The sequence below is a fragment of the Sander lucioperca genome, chromosome 2 (genome assembly GCF_008315115.2).
Source record: "Sander lucioperca isolate FBNREF2018 chromosome 2, SLUC_FBN_1.2, whole genome shotgun sequence".
Lineage (NCBI taxonomy): Eukaryota > Metazoa > Chordata > Actinopteri > Perciformes > Percidae > Sander > Sander lucioperca.
The window spans coordinates 7,408,631-7,425,569 of record NC_050174.1 but is presented as its reverse complement, the minus strand read 5'-3'; the positions used below and the strand labels follow the sequence as shown (position 1 = coordinate 7,425,569).

Genomic DNA, 16,939 nt, shown 5'->3' with positions numbered 1-16,939 from the left:
TAGTTAAGAAAGCGAATCAGTTTACTGCCAGATTATGATGCCGTACATGAAAGGTATGTCACGCTGGCTGTCAGTGATATTCAAAAGGTACCTCTATACATTGATAACAAACACACATAAACTACAAACATATAGCAGTGACAACATACAGCAAACAGTAGTTTCTTCTATCTATTGCAATAGGTTTCACAGGGTAAACAAGAGCATCAGTGCAGGTTTGAGGAGTGCATAGCACCCTAAAATGAGATGAGAGAATGAGATGAGTGTGTACATACATTTGAGTATAAAGACTAGTGTGCGCACACACACACACACACACACACACACACACACACACACACACACACACACACACACACATACTAGCTACTGCAGAGTAAATATGCTGTATACACAACAATTTCACTAATACACATATGTGCATTAAAAACTAAGGTAGTAAAACAACAAAGCTAATTTACTATAAAATGACCAGTTCTGAAGAATGGTGGACTTTAGGCCCAGTTTGTGCATCTTACATGATGTTTTACTCTTGAGACTCTGTATGTATGTATATATGTTGACTTTCTTTTATGTATGTATGTTGACTTTAATTACTTTCTTATATTATTGCAATCAATTAAACATGAAAAACTACTTTAAGTCACAATCAACACACAGCACTTCAAATAATAAGCCTTTTAACTCCATGTTGTAATTGTAATAATTGTTTGTACATTTGAAATGTTTTCACTGAACTACACACTGCATATATATATATATATATATATATATATATACACATATACTGCTGCCTAATTTAAACTTAAAGTGCTCATATTATGCTCATTTTCAGTTATATATATATATATATATATATATAAATATGCCATGCAGTTGCTGAATCTGTCTTCATTTCAGATCAACAAAGGTCAGTTTAAAAGATTTTCGTCAGATTTTGAGAGGCGTCAGTCAGGCTCATCCCGCTCGTCATTTCCGGGTTAGCGCTCCACCAATCAGATTGGCCATTGAGTCCGACTGCCCACCTTCCGATTCAACATGTCAAATCGGCCCAAATGAAGGCCGATGGCCCCTCCAACGGACGACGGCACGGAACACACCGAACACACTTGAGTCACTGACCTCGCCAGACTGTCCGACGGCCGATTATTGGGTTGGTGTGTCAGGGCCTTTAGGGCGTGCCACGCTAGCAGCTAGGCGAGCATTATAACGTGTTACAAAGTGACGCACGTTTGTCACGGAAGTAAAGGCTGGACTACAATTGAGCTGTTTGGAGCAGTTTGTGAACAGTGTTTTCTCTGGAAGATGGTAAGTGCCTTTGGGGTGGACTTTGGGCTTTTTCACTTTGTAAACCTATAACGTGAACAAAAAGATATATAGGCCTAACAAAATAAAGGAAAGGGAAAAAGCCAAAAAGCATAATATGAGCACTTTAAAACAATGCATCATTACATTAAATTGGAAAAACCTTGTTCTGCAAAGTAAGTTGTGAACTTGAAATTTACCCTTTTGATATTTCCCTCTGATATGCTGTGGTCTTACTAAAAGACATGTCTCAAGGCGAATGCATGTATCGCAAAGTTTTACAGCAGTAACGTTACTAAAATATAGCTACTTCACTAATATCCACCTTGCTCCCAAAAAACACAAATCATGTAAATGTAAAAAATCTGATAAAGACGCAGTTTCATGATGAAAGTAGTAACATAAATCATCCCCAAACTAGTGTAACGTGTTTGCTAGTGTCCATTTATGCACCAAATCCCAATATTGATACATTTAAGCATGTCTTCCTGTCTCTGGATTAGGCTACAGGTATCTTAACGTTACGCTACTGAAATGATTATTTGTCTCTGAATTGAAAAAAGCCCACCTTTGTGTTTCTTTTATAAAAGAAGCCATTGTTGTCTGTCGCTTTCTGCAGATATTAAAATCCAGAGTTGAAAAGTGTCAAAGCAGCAGCAGCATCCTTACACTGTTGCCATTCCTTCTTCCTGTTGTCACGAGACGACTCACGTGACAGTCAATGCTGCGCGAGAATGTGCAGTCAAAGAATTTCGAATATGGGCTTTGGTGCAGTGAAGTACAGGACAGAGAAAATAAATAAACCGTAGAGATAAATAAGTAAAAGTGTGTCACTGATGTATTCTAATACAACAACGGTCAAGACAAAAAAAATCCTTAACAACGCGCAACTCTGGTTGAATAGTAGTTTGCGTAAAAGCTGCGCATAAAGTGTGTGCTACAAGGGTCACTACGGAATAAGCGATGGACAAACAGAGCCGGTGATTTGCCCTCCGCGGGTGCGCGCGCATAAGCATCGGTCGCCCAGCTTATATACATTCTAGTTGCTTTTATTGCGTTTTTTTGTAGATATCTTTAGAGCACCAACCCAATAAGGGATTGCCGCATCAACCTTGTCACCAAAAGGTTATGTATGCCTCAAAATGACTTCATTTCATTTGGGTTATATACAGTGGTGGAATGTAATGAAGTAGCCTACATTTACTCAAGTACTGTAATTAAGTACAAATTTGAAGTAGGCTACTTGTACTTTACTTGAGTCTTTTCTTTTCATGTTACTTTCTTCTACTCCACTACCTTTCAGAGAGAAATATTGTACTTTGTACTCCACTACCTTATTCTGACAGCTTTAGTAACTAGTTACTTTCCAAATTAAGACTGTTGCACACAAAACAAATAGTTTATAAAATAAAATGTTTTATTATACATTAAACTACCCAACAAAGGCATACAAGTACAGCTGAAATGATTAGCCGATTAAACACTTAGTTGATTAACAGAACTGTTCTGTTCGTTTCCAGTTTCTAAAATGTGAGGATTTTTCTGCATTGAGTACTTTTACTTTTAATACTTTGGTAACATTTTTCAGATGTTACTTACATACTTTTACTTATGTAACATTTTACAGTGTGGTATTAGTACTTTTACTTAAGTAGAGGATCTGAATACTTCCTCCACCACTGGTTGTATAGCCCACCCAGTACTTTTAAACACACAAAAAATGCCATGTAATCAGAATCAGAAAAGGTTTTATTGCCACAATAATACACTTATGTGGAATTGGGCTGGGTGAAAGGTGCATATACTGCACATAAACAAACAAACAAATATATTAAACGTGAATATAAAATAAATAATAAAGAAATATGTAATGTAATAACACTACCCAAAAAGTGAGTGTCTATGGTATGCCTCCAAATGAAATGATTTATGGTGATTTATGATCCTGCCAACTAGTTTTTTTTTTTGTCTGTACAAACATGTAATTTAATTTTATATTTATATATTTTGTATTTGCATCAACTTGATATCATTTTTAGTTGTTTTAGGTTTTAGAGGTGACACACCAACATACATTTTAAATGATGTGTTATATGGTAATGGAAATGATCAGTGCCCAAAGGAAGGTGGGCAAAAAAATGCAGTTTTTCTCATCTTATGTATTGTATTTTAACAATAAATTGCCATATGTTTAATAACATTTTGCATGCAGATGAAATAGCTCAAAAGGACATCAGTTAAATGAAGTAGTCCCCATCCCTAATTGAAAGCGGGAAGAAAAAAATAACTTAACTCCGCTGTTGGAACTTTACAGTGTGACATCCAGCAGAAGTAAACAACACAAGCGCTAGTAGCGTTATCAGCTGTATTATCTGCAAAATGTACTTAAAGAATCAAAAGGCAAGAGGTTACCACTTTTAATATGGCTGTATGACCATGGCTGTGGCCATCACAACATGTAAGAGCATTTTATTGTTGTAGTTTGTCAGTGTGGTAGATAAGTAATATAGTACTGCATTATGTATAAGCATATATGTCTTTATATACTGTATAAAAAGTAACTATAAGTGTCGAATAAATGTAGTGGAGTAAAAAGTACAATATTTCCTCTGAAATGTAAAAGTTGTAGTAGAAGTAGAAAGAAGCATAAAATGGAAATACTGGAAGTACCAGTATGTCAAATTGTACTGTTAAACAGTATTTGACTAAATGTACTTTGTTACATTCCATCACTGCTTACTAGTAGCCTACCACTCTCTGATAAGGCACCCTTTATAAAGAGCTTAAAGTCTAAACTAATGCTTTTGTTAAAATTGTCAGTGGAGGAAATAATAAGAACAAGGTTATTACAAAATCCCACTGGCAGGTGCTTAGTCTTTCTTTTTAGTAATGAGTTATATGTTGGTAATCCAATACTAAATGCTTATGGGTTTCTCACTTTCTAATAAGTCATCATTAAGCTATCTGCAGTCATTAATAAATCAAGTTTGCAACTGTAAGTATTTTAGCGTGTTAAACGGATCATCTGCAGCCCCTATCTACAAATAAGTGTTCAAATGGCAAAACAAGGCAAGGAGTTTTCACAACCCAAAATGTTCTTATCAACGGCTTATAAGTGATCTATAAAGCATTAGTGATGGATTTATTAAAATTTACAGTAATCATTTACATTGTGTAAACTGTTAATAAAAGCCACCTTAGAAAGTGGTACGATTTACTAATGCTATGTTTCACTACATGTCCCTCACCTAAAGTGATGACCGGACACACGCTTTTAGTATTGTAAAACATAACAATATAATATACATATATATGTATTTAAAGCAGCCATATTATGGTCATTTTCAGGTTCATAATTGTATTTTAAGGTTGTACCAGAATAGGTTTACATGGTTTAATTTTCAAAAAACACCATATTTTTGTTGTACTGCAGTGCTCTCTCTCACTGCTGCAGCTCTTCTTTTCAGCTGGTCTCTGTTTTAGCTACAGAGTGAGACCTCTTTTCTTCTTCTTCTTCTTCTGTACTATCTTTGATTGCACATGTGCAGTAGCTCAGATGTAGATCATGTCAGCTAGCTAGCTTCATAGACAGTAAAAGAAAGGCTGTTTCTCCAACTTCGGTCAGTTACAAGGCAGGATTAGCTGGGAGACTTCTAAATGAGGGTGCACATGTAAGTAGTTGTTTTGTAGATTATGGTGAACTTGTGTGTGTTGTAGCAGTGCTTTGCTATTGAGAACGAGGTAGCATGCTAGCGTTAGCATGCTAGCGTTAGCATTAGCGTTAGCATGCTAACGCTACGAGCTAATGGTTGCGGTTAGCCTGCTCGTTTCGGCTTGTGACGTCACAAGCCGTGCTGATTTTGAACAGCTCACCCAGAGACTGAAGGCAGGACACATTCAGAAACCGTATCTCACTCTAAACAGCATAGATGGATTTTTTTCAATGTTTGTATGTGTGTGGAAGCACCAGAGACACAAAATAACACCCCCAAATCCCAGAAAAAGTGATTTTTTTTTCATAATATGGGCACTTTAACACATATTAATAATATAAGATAATACAATAAATTAAGGCCAACACAAAGGTTGAGTTTCGACAGTTTATTATGTTGAAAAAGAAGAGAAAAAATCATGCACAGATTAAAATTAAGATAATTTTTTGATAAGACATGATAAATCATTTAAAAATATTTTGCATACAAATAAGAAAAGAGAAAATTATGTCAGCATATATATCCATATTTCTGTCACACAGCATAATATAATATTCTATGCACTGATTTTACAAACGAGCTTGTATGACTTTCAATACTGTAGCAGACCTGTTCCAATTTGGTATTCAAAATAGTTTCATGCTCTTTCCTCCATTGATTGATTTCTCTTGCCTGGAATAACCAAACCAATAAGACTGTCCAAAAACGTCCCAATCTGCCGTGCCTTTTCTTTTAAGTAAACACTGGAGCCAGTGAAATTATTTCCGCTACAGACTGACACAGATCTGTACTGTAGCAGCTGAACGTCAAGGGTTAACCTCCAGCGAGGCAGAAGGAATGTACGACAAATAAATAAATACTTCATTTTTCCTTCAAACAGAAATTCAAAGCACGTAAAACATTCTTTTCTCTAATAGGAAAAACAAAGAGATAACACCAAAACCAGGAGTGTCAAAGCACACAGTACCTTCAAGATGTATATTTTTGATAAACGTTTTTGTAAAGGTTTTGGTAAACAGATTGCATCACGGTAAACACTGGCTGACATCTGCAGCTTCAGGATCTCGCTGCCACTATTTGAAGGAGGGTAAATTTGGCACTTTTATGCTGATGTCACCAATGTTGATGTTTCTGGGCATTTCCGGGAGGTTCATGTTCTTTACAGCTGATACGGCACGAGCAGGCGCTCCTGCAATACCGGCCTATATACACACACACAAAAAAAACACACACATGGAAGGTTGATAAGATATAAATCAGCAAATCAAAAAAACACCTTGTACACGACAACACACTGAACAGTGACATTAGACACACAAACACACACACACACACACACACTGCTAAACAGAGTAATAGACAAAAACAGTCAACTGCTGACAAAATGCAAAAGCACTGACAGCTACGAAGACAGACATGTGCAAATGTACATTCAGATGCCTTCATAGCTTCATATGCACATGCATTATTTTGTTCTATAATGATTTACATCACAACCAGAGCCAATTATGAATCAACTGTGAGGACACACTGTACTAGAACATTCACTGATTTTGATGTACTGAGCAGTACTGAACGTTCATCAAATGGACAAAAGGCAGCATTGCTTGGAAAGTGAACCCACCGGACTCTTGAGGACCGATAAGGGTAAAAATGCAAGGAGAGAATTGGGTAAAGCAGAAAAAAATGGATTTGGATATGAAGACGGAAATTATGTTTTGGATAGATATGTATGGATGTATAGAATATGTGCGTTAAATTAAAAAAAACAAATAAAAAAAAAAAAAAACATGTCAACATAATATTAGCCATAATACAGATGACACTGTGCTTCTAGTGGGTTAAATTACTTCTGGAAAGACTACACATGACTGCAGCTATCTAAATACATATTTGTGAACAGAGGACCGAGAGTATCTACCAATAGTGTTAACTACTAATGAAATGAGGAGGTCCTAGTAGTACTAAACTACAATGGTAAATCTACTCTCAGGGACAGACGAGGCACTTCACTCTAACACAATGAATCTCAATGTGAAACTGTATAAGAGCAGTTCAGCATTTTTAAGGAAAGCATCAATGTAGTTTAGCTTTTTGGAGCAATAAAACACATCTATGAAGAGTGAATGATTTGATGTTTTGGTCTCAAGTGTGAGCAGACATTTGAGAATCACTGCAGTTAGAGATCCCCCAACTGAATCTTCAGAAGACAGACCCAAAAATGACCAATAGGCTTAAACTGCAGAGAACTGTATGTTCTCATTGCCTCATTGTTGTCTCTCACATTCAAACAAGTAGCCTTGAGTGATATGACACACATAGAGTATGTCTGGAATGTAGATTTATCTACTTCACTTATTTTCACAAGGTTAGTTCAACAGACTGTTTGTGTTATGGGGCATTCCTCCCTCTGCCAAAAATCAAGGAGACTTGTGTTAGAAGGAAATATGACCGTGGTGTTAACCGAGAGGAATGCTGATCCAGCACATGGGCTAAGTATTCAGGAGTCAGACTCCAGATATTTCTTTCCTCACAGTGGGTAGCCTGGAGACCCACTGTGCATGTCCATAATAGTGGGTTGTTAATCAAATGCTGGGTGACTAATAAGTCCAGAAATAGTAACAGCAGCTGTGTAATGCAAGACAATGGCTTGATTCTCTGCTTCCATGTAAGAGAGTTAGATGAGAAACTTGATACCACTCTCGTGGCTGTATGGTAAATATGTAGTTAGCACAAAGACTGGAAACAGGAGGGAACAGCTAGTCTGGCTCTGTCCAAGCTAGCTCTTCTAAAGCTCACTACTGTAATTGTTTGACCTGTACAAAAATCTAAGTGTGAAAGTAACAATAGCCATTTTACCTGGGGTTATGTGTCCACAATTTCTTTGCCAGGACCAGTAACTTCCTGGCTCCACTGGTAGCCTGGCAACTTGTCCCGGCCAACAAATAGTCTGGCATATAACCCCCCAAAATACAAGATATAAACTGTTAATAGGCAAGCTTTAGAAGAGCTTGTAGTTCCCTTTGGACAGGGCCTGGCTAGCGGTTTCCTTCAGTTTTCAGTTGTTATGCTAAGCTTAGCTAACTAGCTGTAGCTACATATACCATACAGATATTTAAGTGGTATCAATCCTCTCATCTAACTCTCAGCAAGAAAGTGGATTAGCATATTTCCCAAAATATCAAACTATTCCTTGAATACAGTGCACCACTTTAGGCCAGAGAAGTTTTGATAGTATCACAGTTACATGTGATTATAACACAAAAAGACAAATCTCATTAAATAATTAACATTTTCTAAAAACGGGTAAAAGAACTCAGAAGATTATAAATAAAAGGCCTTTCAAGAAACATCTAAAACAAGAGATACAAAGAGTTATGTAGCCTCTCTAACCCGTAGATTCATATATCTTTAAACTACAGTGGGTTGACAATATAATACGTACACCTTACATGTATAATGCACCGCCACAAACTACAGAACTAACAACCACCACGAACAACCACCTCTCTGACACAGTCCCAACAGCAGTTCAACATTACAAACTTAACAAAGATAGTATTTATTATCTATTTTAATAGATTCGCCAGTGGCAACATTTTTGGGTCTGCCATGAAAGATTCCTACTGTATGTTAGTGACATCCGTTTGCTATTACATGGAGGGCCATATGGTGAGACTCGGGGAGTGAAGTAAACTTCAGTTAAGGTTACAGCACTTGGTTGTAAATTTAGCAGTACCTGTGTCTACCTGTCCTGCCTGGTAGACTGAAAGATAAACGTCTGTAAAGAGAGAGAAGAATGGAAAGAACTAGACAGGGTCAGGAAAAAGAGGAATGAGGAATGTTAAAGCAGATTAAAGTAATTACAGTTTATCTCCATAGTAGAGAATGATAGGACCTATCATAGACCACATATTTAATGCCAGAAGTGATCTAAAGCTTTGCCCACAATTCTTCTTTATAGCAAAAAATAAATTAAAATATTAATTGAGAAAGTTTGTTGAAAAAACACTATTGCCACTTCATTAGTCTTTAGCCAATCTGGGAGGAGAACAGCTCGTTCCTTGCTCCCGAGACACTGACCTATAAATGGACAATGTCATTTTGAATTAGCATTGGTTTGAAAAACACACTGCAGTCTAGGGTAGGTCCAAGAGGAAAGGACAGAGCAGCTCTGATGATTGTAAAACGGTAAAAGACTGCTTGCAGAACATCAATCAAAAAGAAGATTCTGTCTCATTAAAGCACACAATGCAGGTCAGATTATTAGAGAAAGTGTACTTTGTTAACACTTAAATACAAATGATGAACACACAATTGCTGTCAGCCAGTTAAAACCCTGGCAATGTAACCCTTCACTTCATCCTGTAAGCAACAATATGCAGCAAATTTGTACAAACTTTGTGTCAGCATTTCTCATTGCAAACGTAGAAAAAGGAATACCTAAAAACATTGCCTCAATGTTAAGACATCATTGCAGGGCGTTGTAAGTAATTTAAACACAAGGCCAAATCCTTAGTGCAGTTAAGATTTAGGACTAGCAGAGGCTAAAATCCACATTATGCAAAACAGAAGTGATTTCATGAAATTGTCTCTGGCTGTCTGTCTGATTAAAAGTTTCCAATAAGTAAATTAATGTTTATCTGCTAGCAAGAGGCTGTAGGGCAAGCAAAGCAATGTCCTTGCATAGAGCAAATATCTAAGCAAGGACACTGGCTTATAGATGTAACAAAAACACATTTTCTCCAACAATAAATAACAATTCACATTCTCCTCTAGAATAATAGGACTGTAAAACACAGCCTACAACCAGCCTGTTTTCATGAATATATGTCAAATCTACATGACATAAATATCACATGAGTGAGTGAGAGATTCAATGGGCACAGATTCTGGAGATGCACTGGAAAATGGTACAGTTAAGTCTCCATAATAATAACAATAGTGATGACTATGATGCTGTATTTCATACTGAGGGATACGGGAGAGGATATGTTGATTGTTGACCTGTGTTGAGAGCAGTGCAGCAGCAAGAGGAGAGGGCGAACACAAAAGCACAAACACTCAAGAGTAGGTGGGGAGCATCCACATGGTCACTGGAGAGTAGCATGCAGGGTGCAGCATACACACATGCCTGCATACTGTATATGATACCGCAGAGTATTGGAAGTAGGGTCAAGTCATACATACAGTGGACGGGCAGGGTCAGGCTTACCTCAGACTTCTCCATCTTGTTCTGGGCATCCACCTGTGTGATGATTTCGTTCATGTTGGTCTCCAGGACCATCCCACCCATCACCATCTCTGCCAGAATGTTGTGGACCTGAGATAAATAAGATGTGAATCATGTTTTAATATCATTACACAAATATGAGTTTGCATGTGCTTTAAATCCCCTTATTTAGCATTTAGAAGAAGTAAACAAACATTTAATAATAACATACTATAATGTAGTTACAAGCAGATATAAGGACATTTTTACGTGTTTATCAATATAAAGTATTCACCAATTATAATGTCTCCTCTGCAGATACATTGAATACTATTACAATTGTGTTTTACTATATTGTCATTCATTATCTGTTTATAAACCAGCCTCCACTTACCAGTGCCCACAGGAGGAGTTGACAAATACATTAATAAACACATATATCTGCTTACATTGTAATGTGGTAGGAACCATTGTATAATATACTGCTTAATGCTACTGGACAACATTCACATTGGAGGTGTGGTACTCCAAAAAGACTTGGGCCAACCCTGCTACAAGACCATAACAGCTGAAATCAAAATGGCAATAAGGCTGCAACTAATGATTATTTTCATTATCGATCAATTGGCAGATTATTTTCTCAATTGAGATTTTTCTTTCTATTTCTATAAAATGTCAGAAATAGTACAAAATGTACACAAATTACAAGAACATTGTGTGGCATTTCAATTGCTTATTTTGTCCAAGCAGCAGCCTAAAACCCAAAGATTTTGACTTCACATAAGATCATAGAAGACAAAGCAAAGCAGTAAACCCTCCTGAAGATGAGTGTTTGGCATTTTTGCTTGAAAAATTACTAAAACGATGAATCAATTAACAAAATAGTTGCTGATTAACTAATTGATTAAACCAATTAATGGACTAACCATTTCAGCTCTAAATTGCAGCATACAAGTTGCTTTTAACACATAATACAGTATGTGTAATCAATTGACAAACTCAACTTGCTCAACTACAAAATCTGGGAAGTCACTGAAAATCCGTTACAGCACAAGACACATGTCATCAGATGGGTGTTGAGACAATAATAACTCGGGCTGAATGGTACAACTCATTTCTACTTTCTAGGATTAAACATTCAAGCTGTTTTATAAATATGTAACATCACAAAGAGGCAAACAGATTAAAAGTACTTCCTACCTTGTCTACATGGAAAATTAAGTCGAGCTCACAGACATTCTCAAAGCATTTGTCCAGCGTTTCCACAAATACCTGATAGTAGAAGAAATGTACAATGTTAAAAAAAAAAAACAGACTTGGCATCTATTGTACCTCAAAAACAAACTAAGAAAGACACATGGTAACAGATACACTATGGTTTACCTGGATTAAGTCTAAAATTCCTAGTTCACTCTCTGAGGAGTCCACACAAAACACAAAGTACAGTGTGGCGTAGTGTCTGTAGATCAGCTTGTAGTCTGATCCTCCAATCAACCTGAAACACACGGGACAAGGAAACATTACGCCAATACCTGTCCTGAGTGAATACATTACATGCTAAAACATAAAATACAATGATCATTACCTAATCACTGACTACAGCACATTTACAAAAGATCTTTGTTTCATTACATGCTGTAAACAGGTTATGAAACAGGAGGAACATCGGGAGAGAAACAACAGGATGTTTTTACTCATGAATCAACATATGTCAAGATAGGACATGCTAACATGAGAAGATATGAAAGTTAATGATTATTCAGTCATCCTGACATGTTGGTTGATGTGATAACACTCAGTTGTCTGACGCTTAATGAACACTATAATACAATGTTTGTTTTGACCATGTTTTGGCTCATGGCTTTGGTGTCACACAATTTAAGGCAACGGAGAGGGGAAAAAAAGTAAGTGCACGCGGGGAAGATTCACAAGGTAAAACAACAACTACTTTGTTCCTCATTCATGAATGATAGATGAACTTCAAACAAACGTTACAATTGATTGGCATTCATAAAGCCCTCTGAGCTTTCCTTGGGTGAAATTAATTCCCATGCTGCTGCGTCAGAGTAAATGATTCTACTTTTATGTATTTACTTACTCTTGCATTTAGACACAGTCACTTGCTTATGCACTAGTAGGCCGAGCTAATGCACTTTCACAACTTACATTCCCCCTTCTAGGAAATTACAGACGTTCTCATCTCTTTTCGAGACCAAGTGGAAGGTTTCCCTGATGATCTGTTGCTCTGTGTCTTCATTCTGCAGGAAGGATGAGGAAACAGAGATTGTCAAACGAAGAGAAGATGGTAAATAATGTGTTGTTTGTGCACCTAATTGCTTCCAGTGAACCGTTTCATTACTTCTATCCAGAAGACTGGGTTGATGGGTAAATAAATGGTTCCCCTCACCTCTCTTTTTCTAAAATATATGTATTAGTTCTGAGTGAAAAATCATGATTTACATACTAATAATTCTTTTTGTCATATCTAAACATAACCTAGTGCCCACAGGCTACACAGGCGATGATGTCATTGTACAAGCTGAATCAAGGCAGGCTCATCTTATCGCTTGTTAATGGATGAGATTCTGTTTAAAACCTCAAATATCCTTGGGCATGTTTGCAAGCACTAAAAGGCTTGAAGTTTGGACTCACAGTTGAAGATTCCCTGAATTAATAGGGGGTCCCAAAGTCCCATGGCACAAAAAACAGATCCAAGTTTCATGCGGTTTCTAAATATCAGACTTTTGTGTTACATTATTTTGGGGATTTTTACATAATTTAGTTGATAAACATGCCAATGAAAATGCACAATCAAGGTCCAGGAGAAAGCATCCAAAAACTTATGGTCTGACGTAGGGCTGGGCAATATATCGGTATTCCATCGATATCGGTATTTGAGGCTAGATATCGTCTTTAATTTTGGATATTGTAATATCGCAATATGATAAAAGTGTTGTCTTTTCCTGGTTTTAAAGGCTACAATATAGTAACGTAATGTAATTTTTTGAACTTACCAGACTGTTGTAGCTTATCTATTATTTGCCTTTATCTACTTAGTCATTATATCCACATTAATGATGATCATTTATCAAAAATCTCATTGTGTAAATATTTTGTGAAAGCACCAATTGTCAACCCTAAAATATCGCCGCAATATCGACATTGATGTATTTGGTCAAAAAGATTGTGATGTTTGATTTTCTCCATATTGCCCAGCTCCAGTCTAACGTTTTTAATCTAACCTTAAAATCCTCAATCAAAAGTCAATGGTGATTAAAACCTTGTTGTGTGCCTCTCTAACACTGAGCCAGCCTCACCAAAGGGTGCTAATGTCCTCTTGGGGTGCATAAGGTCAGTGAGCACAAGGAGAGAAGAGGCTGTCCAGTATGCAGCTGACTAGAAGGCTGTATCGGTCATGTGGCTTGTAGCATGACTTGTAGCAGGGTTACAGTACTCACAGTTTAATGATACAGCTGTAAGACTGAAAAGTCTTAAGCAGCATCTTTTAAAATTCTCATCAATATGTTTCTGGTGTTAAGGGTTTATGTTATTTGGTTTTAATGGACTGTGGTTCCCATGCCTATGGACCACATTTGGCCTTCTGAACCCGCAACTTTCCTCTAAATGTTGGCAAAGTTTAAACAGCCAGTACCACCCGTCTTCCCTGATTTCATTGTGGAAGAGTTATATTCAAAAGGCATGCAGTAGGGCTGCACGATATGACCTAAAATCAAAATCACGATTAATTTCACATTTTACCTCGATAACAATAAATGAATGATAATTAATCACGCTGTTCTAAATCATCTTTTCTGAAGCCAAAATGTTTCCAGGCGACGGACACTGCGTTTTTTTGGGGTACAAGTTGCTCTGTTGACTCGGACTCTGTGTTTGAGTTATCCTCCATTATGCTTTCCATGCGGCTGACTGGTCCGGGCAAAGTCACGTCACTTCACACGCAGTAGAATGTTTTTAAGGAGAAAGTAGGCCTATCAATAGGAATAAATTATCGAAATTATCGTTATGGGAAAAATACGTCGATAACAGCTTCAGAATTTCGATGTCAATACATTTTCGATTAATCGTCCAGCCCTAGCATGCAGTACAGGTGGCCTAATGGTTAAGATGCGCACTATATAACGGCAACATCGCCACTTTGTTACATGTCATACCCCTCTCTCTCCCCGCTGTTTCCTGTCTGTATCTTGACTGTAAACTGTCCAATAAAGGCCAGAACATTAATCTTATAAATACTTTATAACACACTAATATAGTTATAAGCACATATAAGGACATTTTTAAGTGTTTTTATCTGTTCATTCATACACTATCCTCCACTAACAGATGACCAGAGGAGGAGTTATAGTTGCTTACAACTACATTATAGTGTGTCATAAACCATGTATTCAATGTTTATATACTGCTTATGCATACTAAAAAGGGGGGGTTAAAGTAAAGTGTAACCACAAATTCTAAGCTTGTGATGGCTAACAAAGATTTGCAGCTCTAACATTGTCACTTTCTGTATATATTAGATTTCTTTATACAATAAAGCACTGGAGCCTACACAGCACTACAAGTTCATAACGTAACTGGTAACTCAAATAAAGTGACTGCTAAAAACAGTAACACAGCTAGCCATATGTATGAAATGTTATATCCTGCCAGCCAGTAAGCCGACACCTCGGCTTTTAATATAACAGATGGTGTCTACGTAGCCTTTTTATAATCCGATCAATTACAATGTATCAAATACACCATGTGCATCTTAATATATAGATACTGGGACATGCTTAATGCAGCAACTGTGTTCTTCCTTGTGTTTTTAAGTGAAGACTGTAGGCCTGTACCTTTTTCAATTAATGGTTTCATCTTTGAAATATTCCAATCACTGTTTCCCAGAGCCGAAGGGGACATCTTTAAATGTATAATGTTAAATGTACCCGATCTACTGTCCAAATTCTAGATCTGAAACAACTTGTCAATAATCAATTAATTGTTTGAATGATTGATCAAGCAACAATGTCAAACTCATATCTGACATTGCTGCTTGTCTTTGTCTTAAAGCCTAATGATAGTAAACTAAATCATTTTGAGTTTGGTACTGATGGTCGGACAAAAAACAGCAATTTGAAAATGTTACCTTGAGCTCTGGGAAATCTTTTGTAGGCTTTTTCACAGTTTTCTGACATTTTATAGACCTACTGATGAATCGGTTAGGAAAAAACCAGAGATATTCAGTGTACTAACCTACAGTGGTGAAAGAAGCACTCATATATTGTACGTGAGTAAAAGTAGCAACACCACAGTGTAGAACTACTCAGTTACAAGTAAAAGTCCTGCTTTAGCATTTTACTTGAGTACAAAAGTATTGGCATCAAAATGTAGCCTATCAAAGTACCAAAAGTAAAAGTACTCATGTAGAATGGCCCATTTCAGAATAATTTACATTATATTATTGTATTATAGGCTAAGTAATGCATTAATGTGTACAACACTTTAATGTTGCAGCTGGTAAAGGTAGGACTAATTTCAATTAATTTATATACTGCTGGGTAGCTTGAAATATAACATAATTTATTTGTTGATTATATTTTGTATCAGAAAACGGATATACTCAGTAGAAAACGGAAATACTCAAAAATGTACTGAAATACAGTACTTGAGCAAATGTTTTACAGCATCTGTGCATGAAAAATGACTATGATTAACTGCTTGCTAAGTCAACTTGCTATTGTAGCACCAACATGGCATGCAGCCAACCTTGACATTAAAATCCAATTATATAAACAAGCCCACACAGCATGACCAACAAAGCATATTACATAACCTGTTAGTTGCTATACCTGCATGGAGCTTATTTGTTGAGTTTCCCGACAGTGCAGGTAGGTAAGGACAGAACCAGTGAAAGTCTGGAGGGAGCACGAGACACTCACAAGGGCGTTATTAAAGAAGGCATGTGACACAAACAGAGGGAACTCACTCCACTGTGCTCATCACCAACAGCTGGATTTAACATGACAAGTGGGCACAATCCTGTTCATACAGGCTCGGCCCGGGAATCCGATAGCCTCGCTTCGGCTTGCACACGTTTAATTATTCATATTCTTAAAAGGACAGTGGTTCAGAATGACATCTTCTAACGTTACACCAGGGTCAGTCTGAAACAACAGCACATCACGGGGCGGTTGTAAAGTCCACACACCTTCCCATTCAAACAGTTTGCAACAACATGAATGCATCTTTAAGGTATAGCTACGTCTGCCTTGGTTTGCATTAAGAAAACAAAGTATCTCAACAGCCATTGCTTGAGGTTTTTAATTCGCTGCTTTCATCTTGGCTTATCACAACCTTTATGAACAATGAAACATGTAAATACATAACATGTTACTCACATAATGCTCGTAGAATTTAGAAAGCCTTGGTTTCCCATGGTTGTTGAATATTAAAATGGCTTTTATCATGATTGTAGCTGAGCGGAGGGAGGCGGGGGAACAGAAAGGGGTCAGTCTGTGAAAGACTGTTGCCTGTCAACTCCCGTGAACCCAGATACGAGTGGGATTCAGGGCTAAATCCCGTTTCGATTTGAGGTTAATACGGGATAGCTTGGAGCTACACGCTACTCTTCCATCGTCTCTTTACGGAAATATTCCACGTCAAAGGATCTATTGACCAGTCATTGCTCTCCTCCTCCTCCTGCTACAGCAGC

The 16,939-nt window shown here is 37.1% G+C and overlaps 2 protein-coding genes across 6 annotated transcripts in view; both read right to left on the bottom strand.

Moving 5' to 3' along the window:
* The window catches only part of commd10 (COMM domain containing 10), a 66,056-nt gene extending 63,999 nt beyond the window's left edge, over positions 1-2,057 (bottom strand). For 3 of the 4 annotated variants that reach the window (XR_004106030.2, XM_035991529.1, XM_031305671.2), the window contains exon 1: positions 1,874-2,056. Coding sequence is in view for 3 of the 4 variants with exons in the window: in XM_035991529.1 (XP_035847422.1) it covers positions 1,874-1,902 (29 nt within the window). In the remaining variant the exon portion in view is untranslated. Of the gene's footprint in view, positions 1-1,873 lie in introns of all 4 variants that reach the window. The other variant, XM_031305673.2, reaches the window with a different exon arrangement.
* A 3,855-nt stretch (positions 2,058-5,912) lies between these two features.
* On the bottom strand, positions 5,913-16,939 carry ap3s1 (adaptor related protein complex 3 subunit sigma 1). Of its 2 annotated transcripts, XM_031305515.2 has the most exons (7): positions 16,626-16,939; positions 12,397-12,488; positions 11,614-11,725; positions 11,431-11,502; positions 10,234-10,341; positions 8,758-8,799; positions 5,913-6,220 (listed from the first exon to the last, which is right to left on the bottom strand). In XM_031305515.2, exons 1-6 carry the CDS (start codon positions 16,692-16,694, stop codon positions 8,764-8,766), a joined length of 489 nt encoding a protein of 162 aa, XP_031161375.1. In that variant the 5' UTR covers positions 16,695-16,939; the 3' UTR covers positions 5,913-6,220; positions 8,758-8,763. The 2 variants fall into 2 exon arrangements, with proteins under 2 accessions (XP_031161375.1, XP_031161374.1); XM_031305514.2 differs by lacking the exon at positions 8,758-8,799 and having other exon boundaries at positions 16,626-16,937.

Bases quoted from the DNA above. Each gene is read 5' to 3' on its own strand.
- ap3s1 (XM_031305514.2), bottom strand. From the start codon at position 16,694: ATGATAAAAGCCATTTTAATATTCAACAACCATGGGAAACCAAGGCTT. The intron at 10,342-11,430 runs GTAGGAAGTACT...TATTTATCTCAG, and splicing joins TAATTTTCCATGTAGACAAG to GTCCACAACATTCTGGCAGA. The intron at 6,221-10,233 runs GTAAGCCTGACC...GTGTGTATATAG, and splicing joins ACAAGATGGAGAAGTCTGAG to GCCGGTATTGCAGGAGCGCC.